General features: G+C 33.8%; 1 protein-coding gene across 4 annotated transcripts in view; it reads left to right on the forward strand.

Annotated features, from left to right (window-relative positions):
- Positions 1–24,274, forward strand: part of EFCAB7 (EF-hand calcium binding domain 7) — a 44,492-nt gene that overhangs the window by 3,578 nt on the left and 16,640 nt on the right. For all 4 annotated transcript variants that reach the window (XM_077766127.1, XM_077766125.1, XM_077766129.1 and 1 more), the window contains exons 3-8: positions 3,125–3,336; positions 4,323–4,409; positions 4,958–5,153; positions 5,601–5,722; positions 18,841–18,982; positions 22,706–22,815. In XM_077766127.1, the coding sequence (XP_077622253.1) occupies positions 3,125–3,336; positions 4,323–4,409; positions 4,958–5,153; positions 5,601–5,722; positions 18,841–18,982; positions 22,706–22,815 (869 nt within the window). The remainder of the gene's footprint in view (positions 1–3,124; positions 3,337–4,322; positions 4,410–4,957; positions 5,154–5,600; positions 5,723–18,840; positions 18,983–22,705; positions 22,816–24,274) is intronic.

Genomic DNA, 24,274 nt, shown 5'->3' on the forward strand with positions numbered 1-24,274 from the left:
TCTATTTGAGGAAATCCATATTAGGAAATATGAAAATTGAAAAGTTTAAAATTTATATTTTATTATAAACTATAATTATAGATTTTTTTCCTTTATTCTTTTGGATTTTTCTTTGTAATGTTGTAATGACTGAGTTCAGATAATCTAGTTTTTTGAAATGTGATTAAACCAGTGATATCTCTTTCTTACTTTGTCTTTCATCTATATCATTCTGCCATTTATGCATTTAACATGTGCTATGACATTCCATTTCAAGGTTGGACAGAGCAGTACTATTGCCAGAGCCTTAGAGTTTCCTTTTTCCCCAACTTATAAATAATACAGGTATTATAGACTCATGTCACAGCTTAAAGTAAAACCTGGCAAAAGATAGGTATTTTGGTGTAAATCTTTAAACATTTACAGTTACATGTTTCTACTGCTATCAGACATAGTAACGGGTTCCAACTAATTCTAAATTTAGAAGTTAAGTTAGATTAGCAATTAGTAAACTATACCTATTTCTTAGATAGGAGAATATCTACTTATTGAGGACATGTTTAGGCATAATTAATTTTATTCTGAGAAAGTTTTTTTGGTACTATTAATTAATTAATAGTACTGTTTTGTTACTGAAAATAGCAACAAGTGTATGCTGACCTGCCACTTGTGACAAAGAGTTACACACCTATTTTCCCAAAGCTGTCCAGAAAATAGCATTGTCTTCCTTTCTTTTCTTTTTTTTTTTTTTTAAAGTATTTTCTACTCCCAGCGTGTGGCTCCAACTCCCTGAGATCAAGTTGCATGCTCTATCCACTGAGGAAGCCAAGCACCTGAGCATTTTCTTTAACATGGACTTTTGGCTTCAAATCACAACTTCATTTAGGTCCTACTTGTAGTCTTGCCTTTTAAAGGGTAGACATTGGCTGGGGATGGAATCCTAAAACACATGTACCTTTTCCCTGACTCTCTTAATAGATGAATTATAGAATTGTCCATATTTATGCTAGGCAAAATACTTGAGAGAGTGTGCACACAAGCAGGGAAGGGACAGAGGGAGAGAAAGGGAGAGAATCCCAAGCAGGTCCCACACTCAGCATGGAGCCTGATGTTAGTCTTGTTCCTGTGGCTGTGAGATTATGACCTGAGCTGAAATCAAGAGTGGGATGTTCATCCCACTGAGCCAGCCAGGTGCCCCTACAGCTGTAACTTCTGTTAGCTCTACAAGTCACCCCTAGATGATGATCGTGTTTCCATTTCTGTGTCAAAGTTTAAATTATCTAGGTATGATTCACTGTCATAATCCGGAGGATGGGAACTATTCCTCTTATTCTGTGGACTTCTAATAGGTTACTAAGTGTAAATCATGACCACAGGTAGCAATTTTACACTTCAGGTGTGGACTTCCTATTTAGATTATAAAACTGAGGAACCAAGAAGTTTGAATCTCTAAAAAAAACCCCAACACCCTGTATTATGCTTACGCACAATGAATGTTCAATATAAAGGACTCACAAATGTCTGTATTTACTATACTGATCTGGTTTCTACTTCCTTGAGGATATTTTTTAAAATTATTTTTTATGTAGTTGTCCTTGTTCATTAAACTGTAGACCATCCAAATATCATTGTTTTTAATGTTTATTTATTTTTGAGAGAGTGTAGTACAGGCTGGGGAGAGGCAGAGTGATAGGTACAGAGGATCCAAAGTGGGCTCTGTGCTGAGACCAGCGAGCCTGATATGGGGTTTGAACTCACAAACTGCAAGATCATGACCTGAGCCAAAGTTGAACACTTAACCGACTAAGCCACTTAGGCACCCCCAGATTATAATTTTTTGTAGTGCTTAGTGATAATGCACAGATCTTGTGAAATTTCACCGAAGATTGTTAGAAACATCCAATACAAGGTTTATTTTTAATTTTTTTTTTAATGTTTTATTTATTTTTAGGAGAGAGAGAGAGACAGCGTGAGCAGGGGAGGGTCAGAGAGAGAGGGAGACACAGAATCTGAAACAGGGTCCAGGCTCTGAGCTAGCTGTCGCACGGAGCCCGACACAGGGCTCGAACCCACAAACCATGAGATCATGACCTGAGCTGAAGTCAGATTCTTAACCGACTGAGCCACCCAGGGCCCCCCAATATAAGGTTTTATAATAGAAGTTGTAGCACAATTCAGGACAGTTGCACATTTTAAAATTCTATTAATTCCTTCTCCAGTGCTTAGGAAACTTACCCTGGGTTCATTTTAGATAGTGTAAGTCTTAATATGCAGAGATTTGTTTATGTGCAAATTACCAATTTGCTTCTTTTAAACTATACAAAATACAAACGTTTAAAGCCATTATATTGTGTATGGCATACACAAATACAAAAGCCTTTTTCACACTGTAATTTCTTGCCTTTCATAGATATAAGACCATGCCTTTTAAAACAAGAATGTCTCATGAATAACTAGTTAAAGGACTATTTTTAAAGATTCTGGTTAAAAATCAAGTAATTTGACCATTGCATCTCTATAATGCATATTTCTCTCAAAGTATGTTAACATTCTTGATTTTTAGCAAGGCTATAATTGCAAATAAATATTTTTTGTGTATATATTTGACATTTGTGACTTGATTAATGATTAATGGTTAATGTTCTTGAAGCCCTAATGTTTAGGGGTGATGAACATTTTAGATAGATACATGCCTTTTTGGCAATAATTTTCTCAGATTAATGATTTCCTTGTTTCATTAAGGGATTTGTTGGGCTAGCAAAAGTAATAATTTATGCTGCTTGTGGTTATTCTTATGTCCTCAGAATAAGTGGATGGTTGTTTTTAATCTTTTCTTTTTTCCTCCAGGCATTTTTACAAAGTAAATTGATGTTACCAGTTTAGTTAAACTGTGTAAGTTGAAAACCAACTGCCAGAATAGGAAAAATGTAATTGATTCTGGCATTAAGTAGATCAAGAATCTGTAGCTGGTAACATATATTTTTTCATTTTTGAAAGTCAGGTGTACATTGATATCACTAGATTATCAACCCCAAAGGTATATGTGTACTTTGGTATAATAGTGTAATGTATAATAATTTAAAAATATATATACTTAGGCACCAATTCCAAATGTTACTATAATAACACTTGTTTAATTGGGCAGCTCTACAGCATGCAGGAAGAAATCCATCACAAAAGACCATTAATAAGTATTGGACTCCTCAAACTGCCAAACTGAATTTTGATGATTTTTGTATAATTTTAAGGAAAGAAAAACCTACTTCAAAAGCAGAACTACTAAAATCATTTAAGCAATTAGATGTAAATGATGATGGCTCTATTTTGCACACTGATCTTTATAAACTTCTAACAAAGGTAAGATTTGTGAAATAGTTTTGTAAAATGCATTGATGGCAAAACTATTTGGAATCTAACTTTGTCTACCAAGGCCACATTAAAAATAGCTATTTCACAATGAAATCTGGCCATGTGTAGCAACATGGATGGACCTTGAGGGTGTTATGCTGAGCGAAATAAGTCAGGCAGAGAAGGACAAATATCATATGTTTGCACGTATAGGAGGATTAGGAGGAACTTGACGGAGGAACAAGGGGGAGAAGAAGGGGGGAAATGGTGGGGGAAAGGGAGAGAGGCAAACCATGAGAGACTCTTGAATGCTGACAAAAACTGAGGACTGATGGATGTGGGGGGGAGGGGGGATGGGCATGGAGGAGGACACTTGTGGGGATGAGCACTGAGTGTTATGTGGAAACTAATTTGACAATAAACTATTTGTAAAAAAAAAAAATAGCTATTTCATTGGCAGGTGAAGTGAATCACATATAGATTGTTTATAAAGTACTTAAGGATCCTTTTGGATGAAAAGTGCTCTGTAAATGAAACATAAAGTATAAAATTGAACCCATGTTGCAATTCCCTTGTGTGCCATTGCAATTATTTGCTGCCCAGAACTTTTTGTAATTCAGGAATAGGTTCATATGTGATAAGTAAAAGAGAAACAAAGTACAAATGGAATTTGGAATCCATTTTGATTCTTAGTATAATGTGAGAGTTATCATTACTCTAAATTCAGTAGTAGTAGTATTACTGGATCTATGATTTATGTTGTTGAAATTTAGTAAACTGAAATTGATAACTTTTACAAAATTTAATAAAATTGTGAAATTTTATTTTATGTGAATTTCATTCTTGCTTGACATAATACTCATTCTGAGATTTACAATGAAACCATATATTCAAACTGATTTATAGAAAAGATTAAAATGAATTTCCACTTTCTTCTGTCCCCCACATAACAAAGTGATAGTCATGTAGCTTTAAAATCTATCTTGTTTTTTCAGAGAGGTGAGAAGATGACTCGAGAAGAAGTAAATGCCATAACAAGTTTGGCAGATGTAAATGCTGATGGCAGATTTGATTACATCAAGGTACATAAGCTCATGTTAACATAAATTTGTGTACTGTGTAGAGGAACTTTTAAAGGGATACATCTTTTTAATATTGGCAATGATATATTTAATGTGTGCAAATTGTACTTGAAATTTAACCCGAAGAATATTGTAATCTGATGACTCCATTAGAAATGAGCAAGGTAAAATACATGCATGTGCTCACACATTACAGATATACACTCAAACATAGAGACTCTTCTCAGAAATATGCCATTTCTGGGGTGGAAGAATCATAAAAATTATTTAGAACAAACTCAAGTCTATACATGTCTTATAAAAAAATAATAAATCACTTCTTTTTGTGTAACATTTTATTTTCACTCAGAGTATGACCTCCTCATTGAATCATGGTAGGTCACTTGAGGGTGGTCAGTCTGATTCAAGAAAATAAAATGAATAACCTAGTTCAATAGGAAATATATTCCATCTATCAGTCTATCCCTTGCCTACTAATGTGCATTTGCCTTCTCCCAAATGTATGATTGAATGTTTTACCCACTGGACTACTTTTTTGTTTCCTGTAGTTTTGTAAATTATATATGACAACCAATGAGCAATGTCTCAAAACTACTGTAGAAAAACTGGAGGTTGACAGTAAACTGAGGCGACAACAGTTTGGGAGCCACGTTGAAGAGCCCCCTCAAAGGGATCCATCACCAGTACCAAAACCATCACCTAGAATCATAAGAAAAACTGATCAGGAAGCATTCTCAAATACAGGTATTTACTTTTGATACTAAAGATTTCTTGAATAAGAATGAAGGGTCATAATCAGATAAGTTTTTCCTTCCATTTTAGCTTATCAGTGATAAAGCAAATGAGAATCCAACATTCATTAGCTACTGTTTCTAGACTCGCAGCTGTAAAAATCTATTGAAGTCAAATTTTATTATGGAACTTAATTTGGCTATGCTCATTATGTTTTATTAAAACTAAATTTCAGGGTAAAGAGTTACTGACATATTGAAATTAAGAATCTTATTAATAGCATCTACATTAAGGACCATTAAAGCCTGATAAATATGAAACTTCTGACTTGATTTCAATAGGAAGAAAAAAGAGAAGGAAATTAATACACATGCCTTATATGCTATACTATGTTTAGAAACAGACTTCCTATTGACAGCTTTTCATAATGTGAGACCAAGTAACTATTACTTGTTACAGGTGATACCAGGAGTTCTTCACTGGCAACAACTAGAAAGTTCAAAACATCTATTTCCTTCACCATTACCATGGGTGCTAATAGTAACCGAAACTCAAAGTTAACCGAGCCAAATTCAATAAAGGTATAGTATTTTAAATTAATAGGTTGGACCTTTTCTGCAAAAAATTTCACATTAAGTTTGTTAATATCTCTTTGATGTCTACACAGAACCAATAAAGTTTGTGAAGTAATTCTTTGAGATTTTTCTATGGATTGCAGTATTTCTATCTAAAAGCCAGCTTTAATAATTTTAAAGTAAAAATGATGAATAAGAATATTATTAAAAGGTCTTTAATTTGAAAGTGATGGCTTTTCAATTTTTGAACTTGATGAATTGATTATCTGATTATGTACTTTGCATAGCAAGTTTTTGGTTTTGTTTAACAGGTATTTTCCATAGGTATTTCTTATAAATAAATCATTCATTCAATATCAATTCCTGTGAGAGAAAGACAACAAAGTCACTTTGCTAAGTCAATATTTGTGGAGTGTTAATATTGATCTTCTTCCTTTGTTTTCCCTTTTTAGACTCAACCTTTACTAGTTTTCTTTCAACAGAAAATAATAGCTACAGAAATATAAAACATTAACTGGAAACTGCTAGGATACATTAAAAATGTGTACCTGGAGACCTCTGTAAAAGGGGGAAAAATGGTTATGACCACATACTATAACTGCTGTTAGAAAACTGAACTGATTGTTCTCAAGGGCTACATTTTTGTTTCAAATAACAACTCTGTATTTGTTATTGAACTCTGAAGTCCCTTATATCTTTAAATTGCTAGAGAGTGACATTTGTTCTATATTAAAATTTTAAAACATTATCTCCAAGGAATTCTGTTCAGACTGTTTAGGAATCTCTACACCCTAAGCAATTTGGTGTGCATGTCCAACATGTTCACACACAATATTTAGTGTTCCAACAATATTATTTTCCACCAATGGTAGCTTTCTCTATTTTGCAACTGAATTAAATGATCATAAAATTAACTTAGTTAAATAATGTCGTTTACCTAATTCAAAAATATAAGTAATTTTAGCCAGTATAGAGATAAATATTAATATGGATTGTATTAAAACCATAATAAGACTTTTCCTCAGAGTCATGCTCCTGTTAATTGGGCTCTTACTAATATAATTTCTTTTTTTTTAATGTTTATTTATTTATTTAGAGAGAGAGAGAGACAACTAGTAGGAGAGGAGCAGAGAAAACGGAAGAAAGAATCCCAAGTAGGCTCTGAGCACAGAGCCTGACACAGGGCTCAAACTCACAAACTGTGAGATCGTAACCTGAGCTGAAATCAAGAGTCACACACACAACCAACTGAGCCATCCATGCGCCCCACCAATACAGTTTCTTTTTTATTTTAATGTTTATTTTTGAGAGAGACAGAGTGTGAGCAGGGGAGAGGCAGAGAGAGGGAGACACAAAATCTGAAGCAGGCTCCAGGCTCTGAGCTGTCAGCACAGAGCCCAATGCAAGACTCGAATTCACAAACTATGAGATCATGACCTGAGCTGAAGTCAGATGCTCAATGAACTGAGCCACCCAGGCACCCCAATACCATTTCTTAATGTAGTTCAACTCAACAAGTATTTACTGAAATGGTAATATATACCAGCTATTTTGCTTAGTATAAGATATAGGTGTTGTATTAAAAAATACAAATTTACTAGACTGTTAATATATCAAGGTAATATAACAAAGTATTTCATTTATTCATTTATCCAACAAATATTGAGTGGTAACTCTGTGCCAAGCACTGTTTTATCTTTTTTTTTAATAGTTTATTGTCAAGTTGGTTTCCATATAACATCCAGTGCTCATCCCCACAAGTGCCCTCCTCCATGCCCATCACGCCCCTCCCCCTTCCCCCCATCTGCTCTCAGTTTGTTCTCAGCATTCAAGAATCTCTCATGGTTTGCCTCCCTCCCTCTCCCCCACTATGTTTCCCCTTCTTCTCCCCCATGGTCCTCCATTAAGTTCCTCCTAATCCTCCTGTACATGCAAACATATGGTATCTGTCCTTCTCTGCCTGACTTATTTCGCTCAGCATAACACCCTCAAGGTCCATCCATGTTGCTACGTGTGGCCAGATTTCATTCTTTCTCATTGCCATGTAGTATTCCATTGTATAGATAAACCACATCTTCTTGATCCATTCGTAATTTGATGGACATGTAGGCTGTTTCCATGATTTGGCTATTGTTGAGAGTGCTGCTATGAACATTGGGGCATGTGCCTCTATGCATCAGCACTTCTGTATCCCTTGGGTAAATTCCTAGCGGCCAAGCACTGTTTTAGATGCTAATTAAGAGCTTTGGATAGAGACAAGCCTATGCTTGCATCTTAGTTTTTGTCACATAATAACTGTGTGATCTTTGGTAAGTCAGCAGCCCTTTTGAGTCTCAGTTTCCTCATCATAAATTGAGAATAATTATATTTAGTGTGTTTTCGGAAAGTTTTAAATCATCTCACATGTATTAAGTACATAGCACAGTACCAGGACTCTAGTAATCACTGTAATAATTGATAGTGTAATGAATATTATTTCAAAACTAACAAGTGATTGTAGGTATTTATATGGAAATGACATGATGAAAATATGTTTTAAGAACTTATGCTACTATTGTATTGTATGTTGTGTATGGAGACTTCAATTTAGGTAGATTATCTGAAAGGCTGATAGAGATATCCTGATATAAAGTGATGACAGCTAGGCCTACGGTGGTACCTGAACATAGTAACAAAGGGACAGATCTAACAGACAATGCCACGGTTAGTCTATAAGCCACAGTGATTGTGTGACAAAAGACAACTTACATTTTGCATCTAAGACATCTAAAGCAGGGAATGGTGCTGATGACAAGTGGTAATTAGGTAAAAGATACTAGAAAAATTTAATGATTAAAAGAAGACAGCATACAGTCAATTTTTAAATTCTGTGACTTTCAGATAAAATTTAGTGTTTTTAGAAATACTTCATAGCCTTCATATTATTTACTTGATTTTTTATATCCTATTTCTAATCTTGATTTTGACCACTATTGTTTACCATCTAATATTTCTTGGACGAGCTGAAATGATTTAAAAAAAATCTGTGAATTTAAAATTTCTGTTATTCAGAAAGATTCAGTTCTTTGTTTGCATTTTACTTTGAATTCTTAAAATAAATTTCAGAAATTTTATATATTAAGTTCATAACAACTCTGAGAATTGTTATAAATATGGTTATTAATTTGTTTTCATTGAGATTGATAGAATAAGTTACTAGAAGACCATTAAATTAATTTTCTTCAAATACTTTAAATCTAAATCTATTTTAAAAAAGTTTGAGTACCTCAGTTTCATGCAGAGTGGAGAATTATGGAATTGGGAAGTTAGAAAATTGTTGAAATGCATGCATTAGCCAGATTTTGAACTGTAAATTCACACATTTGGTAAAGGACATAATTACAGGAGGAAAATAAGACCTTTTCTAAAGATCACATTTAGGTACTTTATCACTTTTCTTTTTTAAATGCTGAATTGTGTTTGCTTAGGTTTTGTAATATGCAAAGAATGTCAGGAATTTTTCTCAGAGAGGAACAGCTTCACTTGCCAGTAATGATTACAATTAGAGAAAGCCCAAATCATGAGTTGTAAACTCCAGAAATGCAACACTTCCTGTATCCAGACTCCCAATTAGAATGTGTTTTAACTATGTGTATATGTGTGGTATAAAACACATATGTTATATAACATATGTATATGTTGTGTACGAGCATGTTGTGTAACATATTTGTTTTATATATGTTTATGTATATAACAATACAAATATAAACATCTTTTGTTTTTCAAATATAAGCATCTTAAAGTAGAAGTGGTTGTCTAAATTTTTGTGAAGGCTCCAAATAATAATTTTGTTACAAAAGTTTCTCATTTTCAAAATGATGATCAATTCAACTTGTCAGTTAGGTGGCAGTCCATATAAATTTTTCTCTTTATAAGTCATCTATTTAACCTTTTGTTTTTATGTACATTTTATAATTCTTTAATAACAAAAAGTTTACATCTTTGTCTTAAAGAAAAGCAAATAGCTTTCTAATAAGTATGTGACATAGGGCATCTTTAAAGGACAACAGTGATGATGATGATATATAAGTTCCTCCTCTAAGTTTATGCTAGATTTACTGCTTAATAATTCTACCTCACCTAAAACTTTAATAATGATACAGAATTGCATGTGAAAACAAATTATGTTCTCTATAATGTCCCAAGAAAAATGTAACTTTACTGATACCTTTAAGTTTTATGATAAATAGAATTTTCAACCGAACTATTTTCAATTTGTGCTTTTCAGCATTTCCTTATAGACTGTGAATGAAAATAAGTAAAGTTTGTATATGACAAGAGAATTAACAGTTCTTTTTCCTTTTTATGTGACTTTATCTGAATTGGTAGAATATAGCACCACCTTATGCCCTGTATAAGAATTACAAGCTACTATTTTATTTCTGCTTTATTTTGTTTTAAAAAAACTATATCACACGTGGAATTTCTTACTCTGTCAGTCTGAAATTTTTTTTAAAAACTCAGCATCCTTACATTTTTCTCATAATACTCAAACTGTCAACCTTAGTCTATAATCTTTTCAAATTGATTTATTTGAATGAGCCAACCACTTTATCAGTACTTTTTTCTTTCAATTCATAACATTTTAGTCTAGATTCTAGAGACAAAGCTATGTGTCATTGAAAGTATTTGTTTTTAAAAAAATTTATGTTGGGGCGCCTGGGTGGCTCAGTTGGTTAAGCATCCGACTTTGGCTCAGGTCAATATCGCAGTTCGTGGGTTCGAACCCCACGTCGGGTTCTGTGCTGACAGCCAACTCAGAGCCTGGAGCCTGTTTCAGATTCTCTCTATCTCTGACCCTCCCCTGCTCACGCTGTCTCTCTCTCTCTCTCTGTCTCTCTCTCTCTCTCTCTCATTCTCTCTCTCTGTCTCTCAGAAATAAATAAAAAATTAAAAAAAATTTATGTTGAATAAGCACTGTGTTGTTAACAACTCTAGCAGATCTTAAGAATTTGAGTGCTTCCTTTCAAGCAGGAGAGCTACAAATTCTCCTAATAATGTTATTTATTTAGTATTCAAAATCTGATTATTACATTGAAGTTTGGTTGATATAAATAGTTTGACATTTATCTTCTATTTTATAATAGCTGTTGTTCCACCATATTCCAGTCTTATTAACCATGTATTGTAGTATCTAGATTGGCTGAATTTCCAAGGAAACATCAAAATTCCATTCCTGTGCTTTCTCTAAAACTGGAATTTAGGAAAGACTTATAATAATAATGTTAACTTACTCCCCAGCTAAAGGCATCTCCTGTCAACAATGGCACTGCCTCCAAGAAATTCAATAAGCACATGGAAAAATTCTCTCATCTTTGAGTTTCCCAAATGTCACAAATTATGTTCACTACCAGTGTACCAGGCAAAATGCATTACAGGCATATCTCATTTTATTGCATGTCACTTTATTGTGCTTCACAGATAATTGCATTTTTTTAAATTGAAGATTTGTGGCAACCTTGTGTCAGGCAAGCCTATTGGTGCCATTTTTTCAACATCATTTGCTCACTTTGTGTCTCTGTCACATTTCAGTAATTCCCACAGTATTTAAAATTTTTCATTATTATTATATTTGTTATGGTGATATGTGATCAGTAATTATGACCTGCTAAATGATGGTTAGCATTTTTTAGCAGTAAAGTATCTTTTAATTAAGGATTCTACATTGTTTTTTTAGACACAATACTGTGGCACACTTAGTAGACTACAGTGTAGTATAAACATAACTTCTATATGCACTGGGAAACCAAAAAATTTCTTTGACTTGCTTTATTGTGGTATTCACCTTATTTCAGTGGTCTGGAACCAAACCTACAATATCTCCAAGGAATGCCTATAGTTTTTAGTTTGTTTAAACATCTTTCATCTTTTTATTTATTTATTTATTGGTTGATTGGTTGATTTTTAAGAGAGAGAGATGAGAGAGGGTGTGCTTGCCTGGAGGAAGGGCAGAGGAAGAGGGAGAGAGAGAATCTTAAACAGGCTCCATGCTTAGCCCAGAGCCCAAGGCGGGGCTTGATGCCACCCCTCCTGGGATCATGAACAGAGCCAGACACTCAACTGATTGAGCCACCCAGGCAGCCCTAAACACTTTTCTCTGTGGGGGAGGGGGCTGCTCCACCCATGATTAGATATAAATTTAAGAAATTTCCCGGCTACTAAAATGTACATTTTTTTCAATAAGGAACCCAAATAATTATTTTTATCTTAATACTCCAATATATGGATAATTCCAAATGATAATGCTTTTTCATATTTTATTATAGTGGTTTCATAAACCTGAACTTTTTAAAATTACTAGCTTTGAAAAAAACATGGCAGATATTTAAGTGTGCAAAAGAACTGAATTTTGGCAGTTTGGAGAGAAAATGAGGAGATCTAGGTCCAGCTCTGGCTCTGCAGTCAGCGTAAGTTGTGACAAGCATCTCTCTTTATTTTTCAGACTTTGATCAATCAAAAGGGAAACCCTGTCTAGACTGCTTTTTAGACTTCTTCTACCTTTAATATCCTTTAATTCTAAACTAGTATTTCATTCCATTCCAGATAGGTCACTATAAAAATAAATTCATAAAATATTTTAGATGAAATTCCATTTGATAATGCTATAGTCAAAGTTCATTGAAGGGAAATATGTTTTCCATTTGATACCATAATCTTAGCTCAAACTGTCTAAAAACCATGTGAGTATCTTTCCTTTCTTTGTAGCAATTGTCATCATCCAAGGTTATGTTGATTATATTAAGGCCAGTTGGCTTTGAGGTAATGTCAGCATCTGTTGTTAGTCCTGAATATATTCCCTTCTAAGGGATTTACAAGGAGGCGAAATGAAAATCTGTATATACTCTTACTCATCATTAATAGTTGAACTTGAACTTTTGGCTCAAGCCCCAGTTTAAACTTCATTGAGTTATAAAAATTTTGAATTTAGTAGCCAGAGTATATTTTGTTTTGGAAACATGATCTAATGGTAGAAATGCTGATCCAAAAGTCTTAGACTCTAGACCTAGTATTTCTACATATTCCTTGAAAAATTCTCATTCTATATAATCTCTGGGTACCTTAATTTATGTGTTTATTAAAATGACTAATTTATATCTACCTCTTATTTGCCTCATAGAGATGTTGTTGAAATATCATACATAATGACTCGCTTCTGTCATCGGCAATATCTTTACAAAGATGAATTCTAATAATTTAAGGTCACATTTTAATTTCTCAGAATTAAAAGTACACATATCTTTTATACCCCAAAGGTGTGACAGTGACAGTGCATGTGATTAATGACTGACTGAAAGCTTGAGTAGTAGTTCAGCAATAATGGTAATTTCTTAAAATTCAGTTTAAGAATAAATCTCAAAAGAAAAGATGAATATAAAAATGGAAAACTTACAGAAGTTGAAAACTAACCAAAACAAAAATAAAAGGAAACAGAAAATATATACATCAAAACTTACAAAGGGTAGTCAATATCTAAAACAGTTAAAAGAATTTATTGAAATATGTAACCAAAATACCGAGTCCATTATAGAACAACAAAAATAGATGAATAGGCAGTTCACACAAAAGGAGACAAAAATAATACACACATGGGGAAAAGTTCAGCTTTGCTAATAATCAGAAATTAAAATTAATGCAAAAGTTATTACTGTACATTTTAATTATTACATTGTTTTTATTGCATTAATTGACACAAAAAGCAGTGCAATACTGTATACAAAAATGTGTGGAATACTAAAATGAATGTTTCATGTACCTACATGTTCCCTAAGAAGTCATTATCCACCACCACCCAGTTTTTCTAATGATAACACTGCGGACCAACTTTGTAGTATTATAAAACTGGTATCACTGTTTTACAAAGCAGTATGGAAACACATGCCACCTTAAAAATATGCATACTTTGACCTAGGAGATCTTTTGAAGGATGTTATTCATGAGAAGTAAAACACTTAGATAAAGTAGTCTTCATTTTAGTATTATTTATGCTGATGAGAAATTAAAAATGACAAATATCTAACATCTTAGAAATAAGTAAGTAATGGTATATAAACTCAATGGTTAGTTATACAACCAGTTAAATTGAAAAAACTTGAATATTGCTCTTTCCATAATTTGGCTATTGTCTATAGTGCTGCTATAAACATTGGGGTACATGTGCTCCTTTGAATCAGCATTTTGTATCCTTTGCATAAATACCTGCTAGTGCAGTTGCTTGGTCATAGAGTAGTTCTATTTTTAATTTTTTGAGGAAACTCCATACTATTTTCCAGAGTAATTGCACCAGTTTTCATTCCCACCAACAGTGCAAAAGTGTTCCCCTTTCTCTGCATCCTCGCCAACATCTGTTGTTTCCTGAGTTGTTAATTTTAGCCATTCTGATAGGTGTGAAGTGGTAGCTCATTGTGGTTTTGATTTGTATTTCCCAGATGATGAGTGATGTTGAGCATTTTTCATGTGTCTCTTAGCCATCTGGATGTCTTCTTTGGAAAAGTGTCTGTTAATGTTTTATCCTGTTTCTTCACTGGATTATTTGTTTTTTGAGCATTGAATTTGATAAGTTCTTTATAAATTTTGCATACTAACCCTTATTCTATATGTCATCTGCAAATGTCTTCTCCCATTTCATCAGTTGCCTTTTAGTTTTGTTGATTGTTTCCTTCACTGTGCACAAGTTTTTTTTTATCTTGATGAGATACTAATAGTTCACTTTTCCTTTTCTTTGCCTTGCCTCCAGAGACATGTCTAGTAAGAAGTTGCTGTGGCCCAGATCAAAGAGGTTGCTGCCTGTTTTCTCCTCTAGGATTTTGATGATTTCCTATCTTACATTTAGGTCTTTCATCCATTTTGAGTTTATTTTTGTGTATAGTATAAGAAAGGGGTCAAGGTTTATTCTTCTGTATGTTGCCATCCAGTTTTCCCAGCACCAGTAGCTGAAGAGACTGTCTTTTTTTCCATTGGTTACTCTTTCCTGCTTTGTCAAAGATTAGGTGGCCATACATTTGTGGGTCCACTTCTAAGTTCTGAATTCTCTTCCATTGATCTGAGTGTCTGTTTTTATGCCAGTGCCATAGTGTTTTGATGATTACAGCTTTGTAATACAGCTTGAAATCTGGAATTGTGATACTTCCAGCTTTGGTTTTCTTTTTCAACATTACTTTGGCTATTCAGGGTCTTTTGTGGTTTCATACAAATTTCAGAATTGTTTATTTTAGCTCTGTGAAGAATGCTGGTGTTATTTTGATAGGGATTGCATTGAATGTGTTGATTTCTTTTGATAATATAGACATTTTAAACAATATTCATTCTTCCAATCCATGAGCATGGAATGTTTTTCCACTTCTTTGTGTCTTCAGTTTCTTTCATAAGCTTTCTGTAGCTTTCAGCATACAGATCTTTTACCTCCTTGGTTAGGTTTATTCTTAAGTACCTTATGGTTTTTGGTGCAATTGTAAATGGGATTGATTCCTTGATTTCTCTTTTGGCTGCTTCATTATGGGTATATAGACATGCAACTGATTTCTGTACATTGACTTTATATCCTGCAACTTTGCTGAATTCATGTGTCAGTTCTAGCAGTTTTTTGATGGAGTCTTTTGGGTTTTCCACATGGAGTATCATGTCGACTGCAAAGAGTGAAAGTTTGACTTCTTCCTTGCCAAATTTGTATACCTTTTATTTCTTTTTTCATCTGATTGCTGAGGCTAGGACTTCTAGTACTGTGTTGAACATCAGTGGTGAGAGTGGACATCCCTGCTGTGTCCTGACCTTAGGGGGAAAGCTCTCAGTTTCTCCCCATTGAGGATAGTATTAACTGTGGGTCTTTAATATATGGCCTTTAGAATGCCCAACTAAATCTCTTTACCCATTAAGCAATAGCTCCTCATTTCCTCCTCTTTGTATTCCTGGCAAACACTGTTCTACTTTCTTTCTCTGATTTTAACTAATCTAGGTACCTCATTTAAGTGAAATCATGCAATATTTGTCCTTTTGTATCTGGCTTATTTCACTTAGCATAATGTCTTCCAAGGCTTATATCTGTGCAGCATGTGTTAGAATTTTATGCCCTTTTAAGGCTGAATAATATTCCATTGTATGTATATTCCACATTTTGTTTACCCATTCATCCATCAATGGACATTTGGATTCTTTCCACCATTTGGCTGTTGTGAATAATGCTATGAAGATGGTTGTACAAATATCTGTTTGAGTCTCTGCTTTCAATATATACCCAGAAATGGAATTGTTGAATCATACAGTAATTCTATGTTTAATTTTTGCATAGAACTAACAAACTTTTTCACAGTGGCTTCACATTTTATATTCCTACCGGCAATGCACAAGGGTTTCATTTCTCCACGTCTTTGTCAACACTTGTTATGTGTTTTTTGGGTTTTTTTGTTTTTTAATAGCCATCCTAGTGGGTATGAAATAGTATCTCATTGTGGTTCAGATTTGCATTTCCCTAATGATGTGATGTTAAGCATCTTTTCATGTGCTTATTGACCACTTGGTATCTTCTTTGGAGAAATGTCTATTCAAGTTTTGGGACCATTGTTTTAAAAATATTCATTTATTTTGAGATAGGTGGGGGTGGGGGGGGTNCTCAAGCAGGCTCCCTGTGACAGTGCGGAGCCAATTGACTCAGGGCTTGATTTCACGAATGATGTGAGATCCTGACCTGAGCCGAAATCAAGAGTCAAACACTTAACTGACTGAGCCACGCAAGCACCCCCTTATAACTATTTTTTAATTTGGGGGGGTTGTTGTTGAGTTGTAAGAGTTTTTAATATATTCTAGATATTAGTCCATTTTCAGACATATGATTTGCAAATATTTTCTCCCATTCTGTGAGCTGCTTTTTCACTGTCTTGATAGTGTCCTTTGATGCACAAAGATTTTCAATTTTGATGAAGTCCAGTTTGTCTATATTTTCTTTTGTGGCCTGTGTTTTTGGTGTCATCTCCAAGAAATCATTGCCAAATCCATTGTTATGAAGCTTTTCCCCTATGTTTTTTTCTTAGAGTTTTATAGTTTTAGTACTTACAGTTAGGTCTTTGGTCCATTTTGTGTTAACTTTTGTATATGGTATAAGATAAGATGTCAAATTAATTATTTTGGACTTGGATATCCAGATTTCTTAGCTTCAGTTGTTGAAAAGATTGTCCTTTCTCCCATTGAATGGTCTTAGGAGCCTTGTTGAAAATGACTTGACCATATATGTGAGAATTTATTTTTGAGCTATCTATTCTATTCCATTCATCTATATATTTCTCTTTTTGCCAGTATCCACTGTTTTGATTACGGTAGTTTTCTAGTGAGTTTTGAAATCAAGACCTGTAAGTCCTCCAGTTTTGTTCTTATTTTTCAGTAGCAAAATATTTTGGATGTAGCATTACATGGAAAAGGCACAACATAAAACAATGTTAATTAGAATGTAAAACAGGTTTTATGTAAGGGTGGTATTAGGAACAATTACATGGAAATCAAACTAGGGTGGTGATAGAATTATGGGGATTTTTTTCCCATATTCTTAAATTTCTAACTTTAAATGTATTTTGGTGCTATGAAAATAATATAAAATATGAAAATAATTATCATTTATACAGTAGAAAAATGATGTGTAAATGCATGTTAGGATAATTTAGCCTTTAAAAGAAGTGAATGAGAAATCAATCTCAATGCAAATTATATTTGTTCTCACCTTTGTAGTACCATATTAGATCGTTCTATAATAAATTTATAGTATTTTTTATGTTATTGTTACCAGCTAATGTATACCTTTTCAGTGGCTTTCTTATTTTTTTAATTAAAAAAATTTTTTTAATGTTTCATTTATTTTTGAGAGACAGAGACAATGTGAGCAGGGGAGGGGCAGAGAGAGAGGGAGACACAGAACCTGAAGCAGGCTCCAGGCTCTGAGCTGTCAGCACAGAGCCCGACATGGGGCTCGAACCCATGAACTGTGAGATCATGACCTGAGCCAAAGACAGATGCTTAACCGACTGAGCCACCCAGGTGCCCCTTCAGTGGCTATCTTAATATTATTAAGGCCTTAAGCTTATTATCTAAATATCCTTCCAGATAATATCTCAAATTCATCTTTTATAAAGTCATGTCAAAAAGTCATAAATATGTTTGCAAGTCATTAGGAGTAGAACAGAAATATGTTTTACATTATAGGTAGACAAGCTTACTAATAATAAAATGAAGAGCATTTTTGTACACATTTATGGCAATGGCACAATTTCTCATATATTCAATAGAGAATTTTTTACTTTCTCCATAAGGTGTCATCTTAAAGTTTTATTTAATTCTAGTTAAGAGATATCATTTAGACCTATTAGTTTGGACCAGAAGGAATTTGACTAACCAGGAGATAGCAGAACCAACTGTATATATAAAAGTCTTTCACAAAACTGATGTTTATCACCATTTTGCTGTGGCTGTAAAACTTATTCAGTGTTCTTTTATTTGCCTGGACTTTAAACAGTTGTTTTGGTTGTCACATTCTTTAACTTTTAAATACAAAGTCATCACTTTTGCTTTCAACATCAGTTTTAAGGGTCCTTACTTAGTCATTTTTACTATGTTCCAATCACTAATCCTGCCCTAGTTATTGTAGCAGCATTTTTATTTATTGGTTTGTTTCAGTGCTTCTCCCACTCTCAAAAACTTTATTTTTCTTATTTCTTCTTTTCATTATGTCTTCGCCTAACTTTTCATTATCTAAATTCCACTAATCTTTCAAGATACAGTTTATATTGATGCCCACCTACCCCCCCCATATCAGTTACATACTATATTAATAGAGAACCTACAATGTTCCAGGTACTATTTTAGGAGCTAGGGTTATTATTTTGCACATATAATTATTTTTTTGTTATAAAATGTACTACTGTCAATTATAATTGAATTGTTTCATGCCTGCTTTGTTTGTTTGTTTACCTCTTAATGATGTTGTAAATTCCTGGAGGTCATTGACTTTATTTGACATTTCTTATATATCTTCCTCAGGTTTCTCTTTATTACTCTGCATGCTGGAAACATAATAATGTTTGAAAAAAAAATTTTTTCTTTTATTTCAGGAGTGGCAATATATACAATCAAAAGGTTGCTTTTTCTTAGAAGAAGATGGTGAAATCATCAGTCATCAATATAGAATGCAGATACCTCAGAGATCCATGGTTTATCTAACAATTAAACCATTGAACCTGAGTCAAGTTGAAGGCAAGTTGAATTTTTTTGCGTATTTTTTAAAATATCAATTTATGCTCTCTTTGAAAATAATGTGTATTTGGTAGCCTTAGTGAAGAAAATAATCTACCTAAGAAACATGGTTACATTCAGTTAAAGAAAGCATTAGTTTATACTTTGACTATGTTACCATATTTTATGAAGCAAGTAAGTTGCTTTTTGTGTATATTTAAAGCATGTTTTATTATAATTCTTTTAAAAACAAGAACAAAGTGTATCCTGGCTTCTCATGACATGAATTAACTTTTTATTTACTAATTAATTTTTAGCTTTTCCATTTGTCTATTTTTAAAATTAATACATTTAATAAAAGTTCTATAGGAACATAATTTGTGGCAATATGATCTGCAAATATTTTTGAATACCTTCAAAGATCTATGTCCTATGACTTAACAATCATTATTAATCTTTGCATTCCTTTTCTGTATATAAAGTTAGATACAAATTAATTTCTTAGTGTCTAAAATGGTTATTATTAGAGCTCCTGAGTGTTTCAGTTGGCCCTGCTTTGGGGTCTGCACTGACAGCACAGAGCTTGCTTAGAATTGTCTCTCCCCTCCCTCTCCACTCCTACCCAACTCGTGCTCTTTCTTTTTCAAAATAAATAAACTTAAAAAACTTTTAATAATAAAATGGTTATTTATTTTTTAAGAAGTGAGAATGTCTATAAAGGTGCTTTCCCTAAAAATCTTTTTAATGTTGCTTGTTCTAAGTATCAATTTTTAAAATTATTTTTACATAATAAGAAAATGTTTGCTTTATTACTAGAGGATTCTTTCCCACTTTATTCTTCTTGCCTCCTAAAGTAGAGATTCTAAAAAGATTTACTGTATATCTTGTGAGATTCTTACAACATTTGGTGGTTGATACTTTTTATTTATTTTGAGAGAGAGTGCCCAAGTGAGGGAGGGAGAGAGAGAGAGAGAGGAGGAGAGAAAGGGAGGAAGAGAGAGAGAAAATCCCAAACAGGCTTTGCACTGTCACTGTGGAGCCCAGCGTGGGGCTCAAACCCATGAACTGCAAGATCATGACCTGAGCCGAAATCAAGAGTTGGATCCTTAACCACCTGAGCCACCTGGGTGCCCCAATGGTGGTTGGTACTTTTAATTGACAATTGCAATGATCTTTTTTTTCAGATAAAGGTATCAAGATAGTTCTGCATATTCACTGCAGATGTTAATTCTCCATATTCTTAAGTAGAAGATCCTTTATTCACATATTTATTGAGGGCCTTATATATCAAGTATCGTTTTAGGTGCTTAGGATATATCAGAGTACAAAAAAGACAAAATCCTTACCCTTATGAGCTTACATTCTAGTGAAGGAAACAACAAATAATAAGCATAATAAATAGTAAATGATGTGGTATGTTAGTAAGTGATAAGTGCTGTGGGAAAAATACAGAGGGATAGGGCATTGTGAGTGCTCAGGGACTATGACTTGCCATTGAAATGGAGTGGTTAGTGTATGCTTCATTAAGAAATTGACATTTGAGCAAAGACTTTGAAAGAGGTGTATCAGTTATCAACAGCTACATAACAAATTATCCCCAAACCTACAGTAGCTTGAAACAGTTAAACAACTGTCCACTCATAAGCAGGTTTGCTAGTTATTTTTGTTTGAGCTGAGCTTTGCTTTTCTCTGTAGGATTTATGCATGCATCTATGTTCAACTGCAGGTTAGCCCATAGCTGGCTTTACTAGTCTTGGCTGGGCTCTGTCCTCTATATGAGGTCTCAGCTGGGACAACTTGAGTCTACCTCATATAATCTCTTACCTTCTAGTGAGTTAGCCTGGACATGTTCTTTTGGTGTAATAGGGATCTGAAGGAAAAGGCAGAAGCATCTAGGGCTTCCTAAGGCTTGGGCTCAGAACTGGCACATTACTTCTATTATATTCTGTTGTTCACAGCAAGTAATAAGGCAAGTCTAGATTTATAAGACAGAGAAATAGACTTGATCTTGTGATAGAGGAACAGATATACATGCTATGGATACAGAACACCCATTTCTGCTGTCTTCCACAGATGGCAGGGAGTAAGCTTTGTGGATATGGGGCTGGTGGAGGGGATGTGTGGAGAGTGGTGGTGAGTGCAGGTGGCAGAGCACTCCACCTGGAGAGAATTCTCTGTCAGAGGCTCTGTGGTGAGAGTGTGCCTGATGTTAGAAGAATAGCAAGGTGATTAGAATGGCTGGAATGAAGTAGGAGATGAGGACAGAGAGGAACTGGGACAAAATCAGGTAGAGTTGTTTTTGAGTGTTTGTTTTGGCCATAATGAAGACTTGGGCTTTTACTCTGAGAAAAATGCAGAACTTTAGGAGGATTTTTTCCCATGTCTGCCCTCACAATTTTCTCTATATCTTTAATTTACAATGGTTTGAGTATTGTCAGGGTGCTTTTGTTTTTCTTGTTGATGCTGTTATTGTGGGGTTTGTTCATTTGTAATTATCCTGCTTGGATTTTTGGCTTATTGTCTTTCATTATTTTTAGGAAAATTTCCATCTTTATTCTTCAAATATTTCTTCTGCTCTGCTCTCTCTCTTCCACTTGTATGGTGCCTGACATCTTGTCTTCTGTGTCCCACCACAGATAAGCCAATGCTCACATCTCACCTCTCCTTGGAAGGGTTTGTTTTCCCTAGGATTTCAGGCTACATGGTTGGCCCTGGGACCTTAGCACTGTTGGGTTCAAGAAAAAAGTAGAATTCTCTAGTTCGTGTACTTTTTATTTTTAGGGTGGGAGCAACACCATTCCAACTTTCAACTCCCTGAGAGGATTTTGAGTAGAGACAGGATGTAATCTGACCTATTTTATTTTATTTTATTTTATTTTTTTTCCATTCTCAGTTTTCTTTTTTTTTTTTTTTTACAAATAGTTTATTGTCAAATTAGTTTCCACATAACNTCTGATATGTAATCTGACCTATTTTAACAAGAGCAGTCAGGTTGCTATATTGAAAACAGATTGAAGGGTACCCAAGAGAAAGCAGAATTCTAGGAGGGTACTGATGATGCTTGAACCAGGAATGTAGACACAAAAAGAAGTAAAGATCCTGGATGTATTTTGAAGGTGAAACCATATGATTTCCTGAAGATTGGTTATGATATGTGAGAGAAGAAAAAGGTTAAAGGTGACTTCAAACTTTTTGGCTTGACTGGAAGGTATGGCAACTGGAAGGATGAGTTACTATAAACTGAGACTGAGATAGAGAAGAATATAGATGGACAGGGCTTTTTTAAGGAATTGGGAAAGGTCAGTTTTAGATACAGAAGTTCAAGTGGAAATATCCAATAGGTAGTTGATTATAGGAGTTTAACATAAATTATGGAGTTGTCAGTACATAGATGATGTCTAACATCTTTTACTCCAGCGCCTCTCTACATGTAAGCTAGTACATGAATCTCATCTGTCCTTGAAAGGGTTTGTTTTTCTTTGGATATCAGGCTACTTGGTTTCCTTGCAACCTCAACTTTCTGGTAAATTCAAGAAAAGTTATGATTTTTAGAAAATATGAATAGAGAATATTTCTAGTAAGTTTACTGTATAGTTACAAATACTATGATATCTCTATATAAGAATGAGATGTGTATTTCTAAAAAAAAAATCCAAAGGGGAAAGAAACCACTAACTTCTTTTTAGATAGAAAAGAGTAAGTAGTAATGCTTATTTTAAGATGCTTGGGTTTTTTTGTTTTTAGGAAAACCATCCCCTTGGTTATCAGTTGATACCGCCTTGTATATTCTTAAGGAAAATGAGAGCCAAGCAAATCTACAACTCATGTGTTTTACTGAACTACGAAATAGAGAAGTATACATATTTACTTCCTGATGTTTAATTTAAAAATATAATATGAACTCAAGTTTGAGGAAAATAATAGATTTTCTATGTTAGTCTTTAACTTTTATATCTTTCCCTCCATGTAGGGTATATACACTACTTAAGCACTATGAATACTATATGTGTTTTATTAATTGTGATGTGTTTTCTTTTGATTGCTGAAAGAGCTGAGGATTGGCTTTGTAACTTATAAGTTAAATGACATACTTCACTTTCTTCTCTAAATGCCCAGATGCCTCACATGTGAATAGTTTTTTGTAATATGCAATAAAAATGATTGATGCCAGTGGAATTTTTTCCTAAATACAAGCAATTCAAGACTTCAGAAAAGTTGCTTTAGATGTTTGTCTTACTTTATATTGCTACTGCAAAAAAGAAAAACTTCAAGATTACTATCCTCAGGCTTGACTCATATTATAGGATTCAAAAATAGATTGATCTGAAGGAATGCTTTTAAATGATTTTATATGTTGCCCAAGGGGTTGTTCTGATCTTTTCTAATTATATATTTACTCAGAGGCCAAATATGTGAGGCAGATACATAAATGTGGCTATTTATTTTATGAGGACTACAAAATACATCTGCTACACAACAACAGGAATAATACTATTCAAGGGCTTACTGCAATATCATATTTAATCTTTATATAGGTCCAACGACAGACAAACATTTCCCTGATGAAATGTTATATAAAAGTCTTTATTGTAGGCTTCCGACAGACAAGAATAGTTACAGGCAAGAAACAAATAAAATGACAGAAGTTAATGTTTTAACGAAACTCTTCTTCAAAACTGACTGCAAAGTTAGGTTCAAGATAAAGCACTGTCTAAAACAATAGCTTTTCCCATCTTGTTTTGGATAAAATTACTTTCTTATGATACTGCATGTATAAAAATGTTAGTACATAGCAAGCCTGTAGTAAAGTTTGAATGAGTTTCAATTTACCTTTTTACTGTATTGCCTTTCGTTTTTCTGTAATATGTCATATTTACAAAGGAGTTTTAGTTTTAGCCTCACAATTATTTTCTTTAAGGAGAGTTTTGTGCACATGAAAGACTTTCCATTTGCTATCCACACAGTGGAAATTCAAGGTTATATGTGGAGATAGGGAAGTTCATGGGATAACATGTATTATGAAGCAGCACGAACTGATTTTCACTTCTGGATATCAGACTACATCTGGCCACTTTACAAGATTATGGTTTCCCAAGGAGATTTGGTCAGTCTTTAGCCTTCAACTGCCCTAGTTTTATTGGATTGCTTCTTGTATCAAAATAGAACATGGTCACTTTAGGATGGCTATGGTTCCTCTGACTTGTGAGGGCAGAAACAAGACTGAACCCAGAATTCAGATAAGCAACTTTATTTTGTGTTGGAGACCCCAGGGTGACCTAAAATACATCTGCATTTTGAAAGTTTTTGTATACA

The sequence above is a fragment of the Crocuta crocuta genome, unplaced genomic scaffold (assembly GCF_008692635.1).
Source record: "Crocuta crocuta isolate KB4526 unplaced genomic scaffold, BGI_CrCroc_1.0 scaffold155, whole genome shotgun sequence".
Classification (NCBI taxonomy): domain Eukaryota; kingdom Metazoa; phylum Chordata; class Mammalia; order Carnivora; family Hyaenidae; genus Crocuta; species Crocuta crocuta.